Genomic DNA, 12,170 nt, shown 5'->3' with positions numbered 1-12,170 from the left:
CAAGGGCACTCACTTTTCTTCAACTTTTGATGTCCATATCTTCTGTGTGTATGATCCATTTCACTAACTGGAGCTGTAGATTTGCGTGGAATAAAACTAAAGTACTATATTTTACAATTCACTGTTAGTACTAAACACGGCAGAGAAGTGACCATAGAGGGAGGTGTCCTAGAATGCCTCCGCACACCTCACAGCCCTCAGCACTTTCTTGCACTTGCTTATCTGCCTGTCTGGCTCCCTCACCAGAACCTCAGGGACAGGAGGCCTCACTATCTCGGTCATCACAGAGCTCAGATTGTAGTTAGGTCTGGGGGTTCAGCCCTGGGCAGCCTTGGTGCCTTCCTCTGTCAAATAGGGGGGATAGTCCTACCTTCCTCAAGGGTTAGTAGGACGACTGCACAAGTTAATGCTGATAAAACACTCAGAACACTGCCTGGCATGGAACAAGCAATATGCTATTTAAGAGTTTGTTTAATTACATTAATACTTGTAGAATAAAAGAAAAGGTTTTATTTTAAAAGCAAAAACCTGGTCACACTTTAGGCAATCTTCTAATAAAGCTATGTGAATTCTGAATTGTTAAGACTATCTTCCAATAAGAGCCACTTGTTCAGCTTCTCACTTACAAGGAGGAGAGATTACGGCCTTCCTGGTTGTTTTCCAGAGAGAACACCATAAAATAGCTGACTTTAGGACGTTTAGAAACAAACTACATTTTCTCTTAAGGCCTTCATATTTTTGCATACATACTGTCCTTAAAAAAAAAAAATCCCTAGAGGCCAGGTGTGGCGGCTCACACCTGTAATCCCAGCAATTTGGGAGGCCGAGGCAGGAGGATCACCTGAGGTCAGGAGTTTGGGACCAGCCTGACCAAAACGGAGAAACCCTATCTCTACTAACAAAAAAAAAAAAAAAAATTAGTTGGGCATGGTGGCGCACGCCTGTAATCCCAGCTACCTGGGAGGCTGAGGCAGGAGAATCGCCTGAACCCAGGAGGCGGAGGTTGCAGTGAGCCAAGATCACGCCATTGCACTCCAGCCTGGGCAACAAGAGTGAAACTCTGTCTCAACCACAACAACACACACACAAAAATATCCCTAGACACATGCACAATTTTTCTTCTTAAGAGTATCAGTGATAGCCCTTAGGTACTCACTGGAACATACAGAGCCAAATGTTTTTCATGTTTTCACATGCGGTATCTTATGTGATCCTTAGCAAAGTGTTCTAAAGCCATGCAAGCAATGATTGTTCCCACTTACACCTGAGAAAACCATGATCCCATGACTGGTAAGAAGAAGTGGCAGATCTAGGAATTTTATGACCAAATTGTAAGGTCCCCTGACCAAGCTGCGCCATGGTCAAGCCATCGTGACCCCTGTGACCCACACGTACACATCCAGAAGGGGTCCTGCAGCCAGAAAATCTGGGACAACAGGAAAACCACAAAAGAAGAAAAACGGCTAGTACCTGTCTTAGCTGATTAGCCAGCCCTGGGGCATTCTACCATCGTAACAGGCTCTACCCTAACTGATCAATCAACCTCACGACACGTGACACTGTGCTCTGTAACCTTGTGATAATGTACCTTGTGACATTCTTCCCCTACCTGCAAAATCCAGCCCCTAACTGTAACTTTCCATTGCCTACCCCAACCTGTAAAACCATCTCCAATCCCACCACCCTCTGCTGACTCCCTTTTCATACTTAGCTCACTTGCACGCGGGTGATTAAACAGCCTTGTTGCTCACACTTAGCCTGTTCAGGTTGTCTCTTCAATTGGACACATGCGTAACATTCGGTGCCGAAAGCCCGGGATAGGGGAACTCTCTCCAGGAGACCTCTCCCCTATCCTCCCCACGCTCTTCCATCAAAGAGACTTCCCTCGACCTCAGGACCTCAGACCAGCCCCCGCGAACACTCCCACCTCTGTCTACGGATCGGGTAAGCTGCCTCGGTCTCTCCTCATCTCTCTCCCTCTTTTTCTCTCCTCAAAATTGAGACGAGGAACCTTCCTCTTATCCGTGTTTCTAAAATCCAACATTGGTCACGGACTCTTCTTGGGAAGACAGTCTTCCCTCGGTGTTTGGTGAACGCCAGGGATGCCAGCCTTGGCCATTCGCCAGCCACACAACCCGGGACCTCCACTGGGGATGCCCACTGAGGATGCTAGTGGTTGCTCTTTTCCTTGTCTCTTTCTTTCCCCTCAAACTTTCCCAGTTCTAACATGGGCAACCTCCCACCCTCCATCTTCCCCACTGGCTTCTGTCCTCAAAAACCTCAAACCTCTTAGCTTTCACCCAATCTAAAGCCTAAACGTCTAATTTTTTTTTTTCTGTAACACGGCCTGGCCCCAATATAAATTAGACAATGGCTCTCAGCGGACAGAAAACAGCACTTTCAATTTCTCTATTTTGCGGGACTTAGACAACTTCTGTCGCAAAATGGGCAAATGGTCTGAGGTACCCTACATCCAGGCATTTTTTACTATGATCTCTCCCTAGTCTCTGCTCCCAATGTGGTCCATCCCAAATTTTCCTTATCTCCCTTCCATCTACCTCTCCTTCTTCTACTGGGGATGCTGACTCCTCTTTACCTGTTAACCCCTTCAATCTTTCTCCCCCCCACCCACCTATCCGAACCTGGCCCTAATTCCCCCTCAGAACCGAGTTCTACCCACAAGCCACCCCCTTATGTCCCTCCCATTACCATCCCTCCTCACACCTGCTCTGGCTTACAATTTGGCCCTGAAGCCGACCCCCATGCCCCTGCCCAGCAATTTCCCCTTTGAGAGGTGGCAGGAGCCGAAGGAAAAGTTCGGGTTCACATCCCTTTCTCTGTATCTGACCTTTCCCAAATCAGTCAGCATTCAGGCTCTTTTCCGTCAGACCCTACTCAAATATATACAAGAATTCCAATACTTAACACAGTCCTATAATCCCACTTGGAATGACTTAAATGTCATCTTCACTTTCGACCCTAGCTCAATCTTATGCTGATGACTGCTGGCGCCTTGAGCCTGGCCTCCAAGGCCAGGCACTAGGGCAGTACCCGTGAAGGCCCCAAAGGACCTACCAGGCAGGGGCCCAAGGCATAGCCAGGCAGGACTACATGATCTCTTGTTTAGTTCAAGGGCTTCAGAAAGCTGCATATAAAGCCGTGAATTATGACAAACTAAAGGAGACCACTGAGAACAAAGGTGAAAACCCAGCTCAGTTTATGGCCCATCTAGCTGCCACCCTCAGGCGATATACAGCACCAAACCCTGAAGGGACAGAAGGCCGCCTTATTCTTAACATGCATTTTATTACCCAGTCAGCTCCTAATATTAGAAAGAAACTTCAAAAATTAGAGTCTGGCCCTCAAACCCTATAACAGGAATTAATCAACCCTGCCTTCAAGGTGTTCAATAATAGGGAAGAGGCTGCCAGGCGGCAGCGCGCCTTTCAGAATGACAAATGCTTGCCTCCACCTTAAAACAAACCCCAGCAGCACCGCCTACCTGCAAAAACTTCAAGGCGTACAAACCGCAGCGTTTAACTGCCCCTCTGGGACCTTGCTTCAAATGTCAAAAACCTGGCCACTGGGCCAAGGAATGCCCACGGCCCGGGATTCCTTCTAAGCCATGCCCCTGTGTGGGCCCTCACTGGAAGTCAGACTGTCTGACTCTCATCACCAATCCTGGAGCTCCTGGAGCACAAACCCGAAATGACCGACTCCTTCCCAGATCTCCTCGGCTTGGCGGCTGAAGACTGACGTTGCCCGAATATCTCGGAGGCCCCCTGGACCATCACAGACGCCAAGCTTCGGGTAACTCTTACAGTGGAGGGTAAGTCCGTCCCCTTCTTAATCGATACGGGGGCTACCCACTCCACGTTACCTTCTTTTCAAGGGCCTGTTTCCCTTGCCCCCACAACTGTTGTGCATATTGACGGCCAAGCTTCTAAACCCCTTCAAACTCCCCAACTCTGGTACCAAATCAGGCAACACTCCTTTATGCGCTCCTTCCTAGTTATCCCCACCTGCCCAGTCCCCTTATTAGACCAAGATATTTTAACTAAATTATCCTCCTCCCTGACTATTCCTGGACTACAGCCACATCTCAGAGCTACCCTTTTATCCAATTCCAAACCTCCCTCGCAACCTCTCCTTTCATCTCCCCACCTTAACCCTAAAGTATGGGATACCTCCACTCCTTCGCTTGCAACTGATCATTCACCCCTTATCATCCCACTGAAACATGGCCACCCTTATCCTGCTCAATGCCAATACCCCATCCCACAACAGATTTTAAGGGGCCGAAAGCCTGTTATTACCTGTCTACTACAGCATGGCCTCTTAGTCCCTACCAACTCCCCTTACAACTCTCCCATTCTACCTATTCAAAAACCAGATAAATCCTACAGGCTAGTCCAAGACCTTTGTTTCATCCATCAGATTGTCCTCCCCATTCATCCTGTCATGCCTAACCCTTATACTCTCCTATCCTCAATACCGCCTTCCACAACTCATTATTCTGTTATTGACCTCAAAGATGCCTTCTTTACCATCCCCTTACATCCCTCTTCCCAGCCCCTTTTTGCCTTTACTTGGACTGACCCTGACACCCACCAGTCCCAACAACTCACCTGGACCGTCCTGCCCTAAGGTTTCAGAGACAGCCCACACTACTTTAGCCAGGCCCTCTCCCATGACCTGCTTTCTTTTCGTCCATTTGTTTCCCATCTCATTCAATATGTGGATGACCTTCTTCTTTGCAGCCCCTCTTACCAATCCTCCCAGCCAAGACACTATCCTGCTTCTTCAACACCTCTACTCCAAGGGGTACAGAGTATCCCCCTCCAAAGCTCAAATTTCTACTTATCTTGGTATAATCCTCCACCAACATAGGCGTGCACTTCCAGCAGACCGTATTCAGCTAATCTCCAAATTCCAATCCCCACCACCAAACAACTACTCCTCTCCTTCTTAGACGTTGTTGGATACTTCTGCCTTTGGATACCAGGTTTTGCCATCCTAACCAAACCACTCTATAAACTCACAAAAGGAAACTTAGCTGAACCCACAGATCCTAAATCCTCCCCCCGCCCCTCCTTTTACTCTAAAAAAGGCCCTAGAGGCAACCCCTACTCGAGCGCTTCCCAACTCCTCCCAACCCTCCTTCCTCTCCACACAGCAAAATCGCAGGGCTGCGCTGTAGGAATTCTTACTCAGGAACCAGGCCTGTGACCAGTAGCCTTTGTATTCAAACAGCTTAATCTTACAGTCCTGGGCTGGCCGTCATGCCTGCATGCCACAGCAGCCACAGCCCTTATACTCTTAGAGTCTCTCAAAATCACAGGCTATGCCCCACTCACCTTTTATAGCACTCACAACCTCCAAGACTTAAGTTTCCTCTTCACATATAAAACATACTCTCGGCTCCCCACCTCCTCCAGCTCTATTCACTCTTTATTGAAAATCCCATGGGGACCATTGCCTTTGGACAGGACTTCAACCCGGCCTCTCACTTACTACCCACTACAAATCCTAATCCACACGACTGTATTTCCTTAATCCACATAGCCTCCTCTCCTTTTCCCCATATTTCCCTTTTTCCTGTCCCTGACCCAGACCACACTTGGTTTATTGATGGCAGTTCTTCAAAAACCAGTTGATTAACACCAGGAAAAGCTGGATAGGCCATTGTGTCTCACTCATCTATCACTGAAACTGCTGCACTCTCCCCATTTACAACCTCTCAACAAGCTGAATTAATAGCACTAACTCATGCCCTAACTCTTGGCAAAGGACTGCATGTTAATATCTATATTGACTCTAAATACGCCCTTCACATCCTCCACCGCCACCCTGTCAACTGGGCAGAAAGAGGTTTTCTCACTACACAAGGCTCCTCTATTATCAATGCCCCCTTAATAAAGCCCTCCTTAAAGCTGCCCTCCTTCCAGCCAAAGCCAGAGTAATCCACTGCAAAGGACACCAAAAAACCTCTGATCCCATTGCCCAAGGAAACACCTATGCCAACAAAACAGCCAAAGAAACAGCAAACTCCCCAGTATCTGATCCCAGTGGCCAATATTTCTCCTTCTCATCTATCACTCCTATTACTCTCCTTCTGAAACCTTAACCTACCAGTCACTTCCCACTCAAGGCAACTGGTTTTTAGATCATGGAAAGCTCCTTCTCCCTGCCTCTCAAGCTTACTCTATCCTCTCCTCCTTTCATGACCGCTTCCATGTAGGATATAAATCTTTAACCCACCTTTTAGAACCTCTCATTTCTTTTCCAACCTGGAAATCCATCCTCAAAACAATCACCTCTCAACGGGCTATAATGCCACTCTACTACCCCATCAAGGCTTTCTTAAACCTCCTCCTTTCCTTATGCATCAAGCACGACAATTTATCCCCGCTCAAGATTGGCAAATTGACTCTACTCTTATGCCCCGTGTCTGGAAACTCAAATACCTCCTGGTTTGGGTCGACACCTTCACCAGATGGGTTGAGGCTTTTCCCAGGGGGTCTGAAAAGGCCACTGCAGTTATTTCCTTCTTCTAACAGACATAATTCCCCGGTTTGGTCTCCCTACTTCCATACAGTCTGACAACGGGCTGGTCTTCATCAGCCAAATTACTCAAGCAGTTTCCCAAGCCCTCGGTATTCAATGGAATCTTCATGCCCCATATCACCCTCAGTTCTCTGGAAAAGTAGAAAAAGCCAAGGGCCTTTTAAAAACACACCTTACTAAACTTACCCTCCAGCTTAAAAAAGACTGGACCACTCTCCTACCCCTTGCACTCCTCCGAATTCGAGCCACACCCTGGGAACCCACCGGGTGCAGTCCATTTGAACTCTTACACGGCTGCACCTTTCTGCTGGGTCCCAACCTTATTTTAGACACCACCCCTCTTGGTGATTATCTTCCAGTCCTTCAACAGGCTAGACAGGAAATCCACTAAGCTGCCAATTTCCTTTTACCTACTCCAGATACCCAGCCATATAAAGACACCCTAGCCGGACGGTCAGTTCTCGTTAAGAACCTGACCCCTCAAACTCTAGAACCTCGGTGGACAGGACCTTACCTGGTCGTCTATAGTACCCCAACCACAGTCTGTCTGCAGAATCCTCCCCACTGGGTTCATCGCTCCAGGATAAAACTGTGCCCATCAGACGACCAGCCTAGCTCCTCTGCCTCCTCCTGAAGTCGCAAGTACTCTCCCCCACTTCCCTTAAACTTACCCACATTCCTGAAAAAGAACAATAACCCTGTATACCTTTTATTTACAGTAGGCCTTTAAACAGTCACCCCAGTATTTAAACTCTGTCTACTTATGTCCCTACTAACCATTCTCACGTACTTCTAAATGCCCTGCTTTTGTCTATACTACCAGTTCACGCTTTTCCTCCAGACCATTGTAGCTGATATCTCGTGGTGTCACCCTCAAGCTGCCACCCTTAACTCTCTCAGAATGGACAGATGACCTTCTGTGGCAAGGTACTCTCCAATTCTTCCACCCTGATGAAGTTCTTTTCTTTTATACTTACTCTTTGTCTCACTCCCATTCCCTTGCCACCCTCTACCCCTCCCCCTAATTATCTCCAGCAAACCATCAACCTCACCCACTCCCTCCTCACCATCTCCAATCCTTCCTTAGCCAGAGATTGTTGGCTATGTATTTCCTTCTCTTCCTCCTACTACACAGCTGTCCCTGCCCTGCCAGCTGACTCGGCAACCTCCCCCATCTCCCTACACCTCTGAACCTCTTTCAATGATTCCCACCTTTACCCTCCCAAACAACTTCTTTACTTCCTAGAAAAATACAGCAAAAACTCCCTGATATCTAATACCAACAAGCTGCTGCTCTCCTCCGTACCCACCTACAAAAACAATTCCTTTACCTCAGCAAGCAGTCACAGAAAGCTTTCATCAGATTACAATCAACAACCCCATAAAATGTGCCTTTTCTAGTTTTCTAATACCTGCCAAGAAAATAATTCCCTACCAATCAAAAACCAAGCAAACAACCCATTTGCATTAGACTAGAGGAAAGTGGGAGGCTCTGATATGAGCTTATTTCTTCGAACTTGCCATCAAGAATGGAAGTCAGGATACTTGGTTTATATTATTATTATTACTATTTTTGAGATGGTCTCACTCTGTCATCCAGGCTGAATTGCAGTGGTGTGAACACGGCTCATTACAGCCTCAACCTCCTAGGATCAAGGGATCCTCCTGCCTCCGCCACCTGTGTAGCTGGGACTACAGGTTCACGCTAGTGCCAGGTTTATTTTTATTTCTTGTAAACACGGGGGTCTCGCTACATTGCCCAGGCTAGTCTCATATGCCTAGGCTCAAGCAATCCTCCCTTCTTGGCCTCCCAAAGTGTCAGGATTACAGGCATGAGCCACTAAACCTGGCCAATTTCTAATTTTAGGGTTAGAACTAAAGATTTTAAAGATCACTTCCAGCTGTAGGATTCCTGGACACTACTTCTCCTTATCTGTTTCCAAGACAAATAATGTAATCACCAAACTAGCTTAGGGATAACGTAAGGTGCTCCCTTACATTAAAAAATCACAAAAGTAAAAAACTTAACTGTTAAAGTAAAAAAACACAAAAAGATCCAGAAATGGAAACAAGGATGGAAGATGGAAGATATTTCCCTTGCTCTACTTTCCCCACACTGTGTCATTTTATAAGCCAAAATGCTATTTCCAGCAATAAATTCATTTGAACAATTTTATTTATTTATTTATTTTTGAGACAGAGTCTTGCTCTGTTGCCCAGGCTGGAGTGCAGTGGCATGATCTCGGCTCACTGCAACCTCTGCCTCCCAGGTTGAAGCAATTCTCCCACCTCAGCCTCCCACGTAGCTGGGATTACAGGTATCCACCACCACGCCCAGCTAATTTTTGTATTTTTAGTAGAGACGAGGTTTCAGCATGTTGGCCAGGCTGGTTTTGAACTCCTGACCTCAGGTGATCTGCCTGCCTCAGCCTTTGAAAGTGCTGGGATTACAGGCATGAGCCACCATGCCCGGCCTGAACAATTATTTAATAACATTTTCAGGAGCAAAGAATACACACTTAATAAAAACAACCATAAAATGCCAGTCTTCTTTGATGACTCCCAGGGAATTCACTGTATTTGAAATCATACACTCATCAAATATTTAGTTGGCCTGTTCCCGGATTATCCATACACAAGGAAATCAATGATCCTTCATCTTCATTCTAGAAAGATAAAAAACTACACTGTTTATCCCCCCTCCCTCCACCCCAGGCAATCTGCTCTCCACTTTCTTCCTAGAGCTGTTTCTCAGCCCCCTGCATGGCTAGTCATGGCAGGGGTTCTGCTCTCATCAATGGACTGTGGGCAGAAGTATGAGGCCATCTCCCCTGCATAAAGAGTACTGCTGCTCTGCACTCGTTCCTCACGCTGCAATCCCCACACATGCACACAAGGATGAGCCCACCATGCCCGGCTAATTTTATTATTTTTTGTAGAGACAGGGTCTCCCTATATTGCCCATGCTGGTATCAAATTCCTGGGCTCAAGGAATCCTCCCACCTCAGCCTCCCCAAAGTGCTGGGAGTACAGGTGTGAGCCACCATGCCCGGCCTAAAATTGAATCTTAACTATTGAAAGCAGTAGTCTCAAAGAGAACACAACAAAAACTTACCAAATGTGCCATAAAATCCTCTGGGTCCACAAGTCCCCACGCCATACTTCTTTAGAGATGCTAAAGCTGCTGCCTTTATTGAAGTACAAGAATTATACTTTCATAATTTATCTTTAAGAGTTCAAAACAAACATTTCCTATTCTTTAACCCACAGAGCTCCTTCCTTCCTCCTCCAACTCTAACAGAATATAAAGAAGAGACAGGTGTAAAGACTGAGTATATGACTTAAAATATGGAAAAGTTATATTAGCCTGATTCTCAAAGCCTGGTTAACTTTTCTGCATTTGTGGGCCAAGTCTTTCCTGGAAAATGCCTGTTAGCCCACAATCCCAATAGGAGAGAGAGCAATTTCCTAGACCCTTCTCCAACTATTCTCTAGGTCTGGCCTGTTCAGTTCTGTGGTTGCTGCCTAACACTGAGCCACATAAGAGACTCTTGCCTCTCTCTGTCTAGGTCCCGCTCACAACTCTGTCAGACAAAAAGTAATGGGAAAAACTTGCATAGCGCTTTCCAACACTCTGATTTTTTTTCTTTTTTTTGGAGATAGAGTCTCGCCCTGTTGCCCAGGCTGGAGTGCAGTGGCACCATCTTGGCTCACTGCAACCTCCACCTCCTGGGTTCAAGAAATTCTCCCACCTCAGCCTCCCAAGTAGCTGGGACTACAGGCATGTGCCACCATGCCCTGCTAATTTTTGTATTTTTTGGTAGAGATGGGGTTTCACCATGTTGGCCAGGCTGGTCTTAAACTCCTGACCTGAAGTGATCCATCACGCCCAGCCTGCATTTGTCTTTTATGTCTAGTTTCTTAAATCAGTAATGTTATCTGTCCACTTCAGCAATATGTGCTACTCACCTTAACCCTAGGGTTATCCAACAATCCAAGAAAATTAAATGAGGCGAAGTTTATACATTCTTTTCCATTCACCACAGTTTTGTGGCTTGGAGGGCTAGGGAAGAGATAAAGAGTGGTACATGTCAATTACACATTCATGTTACATGCTATCATATTACCTTGGTGGTAGGCACAACAACATAGTGTTGTCATCCTACCCTATTTGCATACTGGTCTTTGATTTCTTGTTTTTAAGAAGTAATATTAGAGCATGGTACATTAAAAATAAGATATTTTTCCATTAATTTTATTTTTAATAAAATACCTGTACTATTAAAATAAAAAAGAAAAATAAGCTAGAATTCCAAGATGAATGAATGGCAAGTCTTAAATGCTTTGGTTTTAAAACTCGCTTAAGAATGAAGCTGCTAAATAAAGTATCTCAGAAAAATCTGGAATAAGCCAAACAGGAAGAAAATATAAAATAAGATCAAAGGCAAGAATAGGCAGAGTGAGTTATGATCTTGCATAGTTAAACGGCTTAAAAAGAAATGTCATGTATAGGAAGCCACTAAAGAGTAAGTGGGGTATGTTCCCAATGTCTAAAGTTAACGCTGGAATGCTGTTGAAGAGGAATCCTCACACTCCTGGGGAGCGGGGAGAATGTGGGTGGCAGCTACACTGGAGCCGGATATGAGCCCGGCTGGGACAGGAGAATGGGCTCCTGAAGGTACTTCCGTTAAGCCCTCTGCTGATCTATATTCGAGCCATGAGCCATGTTTCAAAATCATGGGCTCAAATTATGGGTTGCAAACTGTTAAAGGGCTGTGAGACCAAGTTAGTTGGTCACAATCAGCCTATTTTAACCAGAGGAAACAGTAAAACAAAATAGAACGGAAAAGAAAATATCAGAACCATGGCACAGGGTGAGTGATGGGACTATGTATCTGTACTGGTCCATGTACTGGGTTGCTCTATAAAATGCACTGTAGCCAGAAAAAATGGAGAAACACTATTCTCATTGATACCTTTTAACAGCATTGGTCATCCTTGAGAAAACACAGATACTGGGAAACCAGGAAAAGAAAAGAATGACAACTTGAAGTAAATTCATGAAAGCGAACTAACTTATAAAAAAGGCAAGAAGACTCAGTGAAAAAACCATGGGTTGTAGAGTCTGTCAGAGAGATCCCCTCTGTATTATGGCTATTGACGACTTCAGAAGCTTAGGGACATCACTGACCTCTGTGATTCTCAGTTTCTTCATCATTAAAGTAGGGGAGAGTCTACCTCTCAGGGAAATTGCTATTATGAAAGTGCCTGGCTCATAAGAGGTGCCCTCCAAATATTTTCTTTCTTCTTCCCTAAGGCTTCAAGGGCTTCTCTATTTTATTTTATTTTATTATTATTATACTCTAAGTTTTAGGGTACATGTGCACAATGTGCAGGTTAGTTACATATGTATACATGTGACATGCTGGTGTGCTGCACCCATTAACTCGTCATTTAGCATTAGGTATATCTCCTAATGCTATCCCTCCCCCTCCCCCCACCCCACAACAGTCCCCAGAGTGTGATGTTCCCCTTCCTGTGTCCATGTGTTCTCAGTGTTCAATTCCCACCTATGAGTGAGAACATGCGGTGTTTGGTTTTTT

At 45.7% G+C, this 12,170-nt stretch overlaps 1 protein-coding gene across 4 annotated transcripts in view; it reads right to left on the bottom strand.

Moving 5' to 3' along the window:
* SPTLC1 (serine palmitoyltransferase long chain base subunit 1) overlaps positions 1-12,170 on the bottom strand; it is an 86,792-nt gene that overhangs the window by 38,415 nt on the left and 36,207 nt on the right. For all 4 annotated transcript variants that reach the window (XR_010109127.1, XR_010109126.1, XM_034967702.3 and 1 more), the window contains exons 4-5: positions 10,537-10,630; positions 9,683-9,755 (exon numbers count right to left, since the gene is read on the bottom strand). Coding sequence is in view for 2 of the 4 variants with exons in the window: in XM_034967702.3 (XP_034823593.1) it covers positions 9,683-9,755; positions 10,537-10,630 (167 nt within the window). In the remaining 2 variants the exon portion in view is untranslated. The remainder of the gene's footprint in view (positions 1-9,682; positions 9,756-10,536; positions 10,631-12,170) is intronic.

This window comes from Pan paniscus, chromosome 11, assembly GCF_029289425.2.
Source record: "Pan paniscus chromosome 11, NHGRI_mPanPan1-v2.0_pri, whole genome shotgun sequence".
Lineage (NCBI taxonomy): Eukaryota > Metazoa > Chordata > Mammalia > Primates > Hominidae > Pan > Pan paniscus.
The sequence above is the reverse complement of the archived record's forward strand: the minus strand, read 5'-3'. Positions and strand labels throughout refer to the sequence as shown.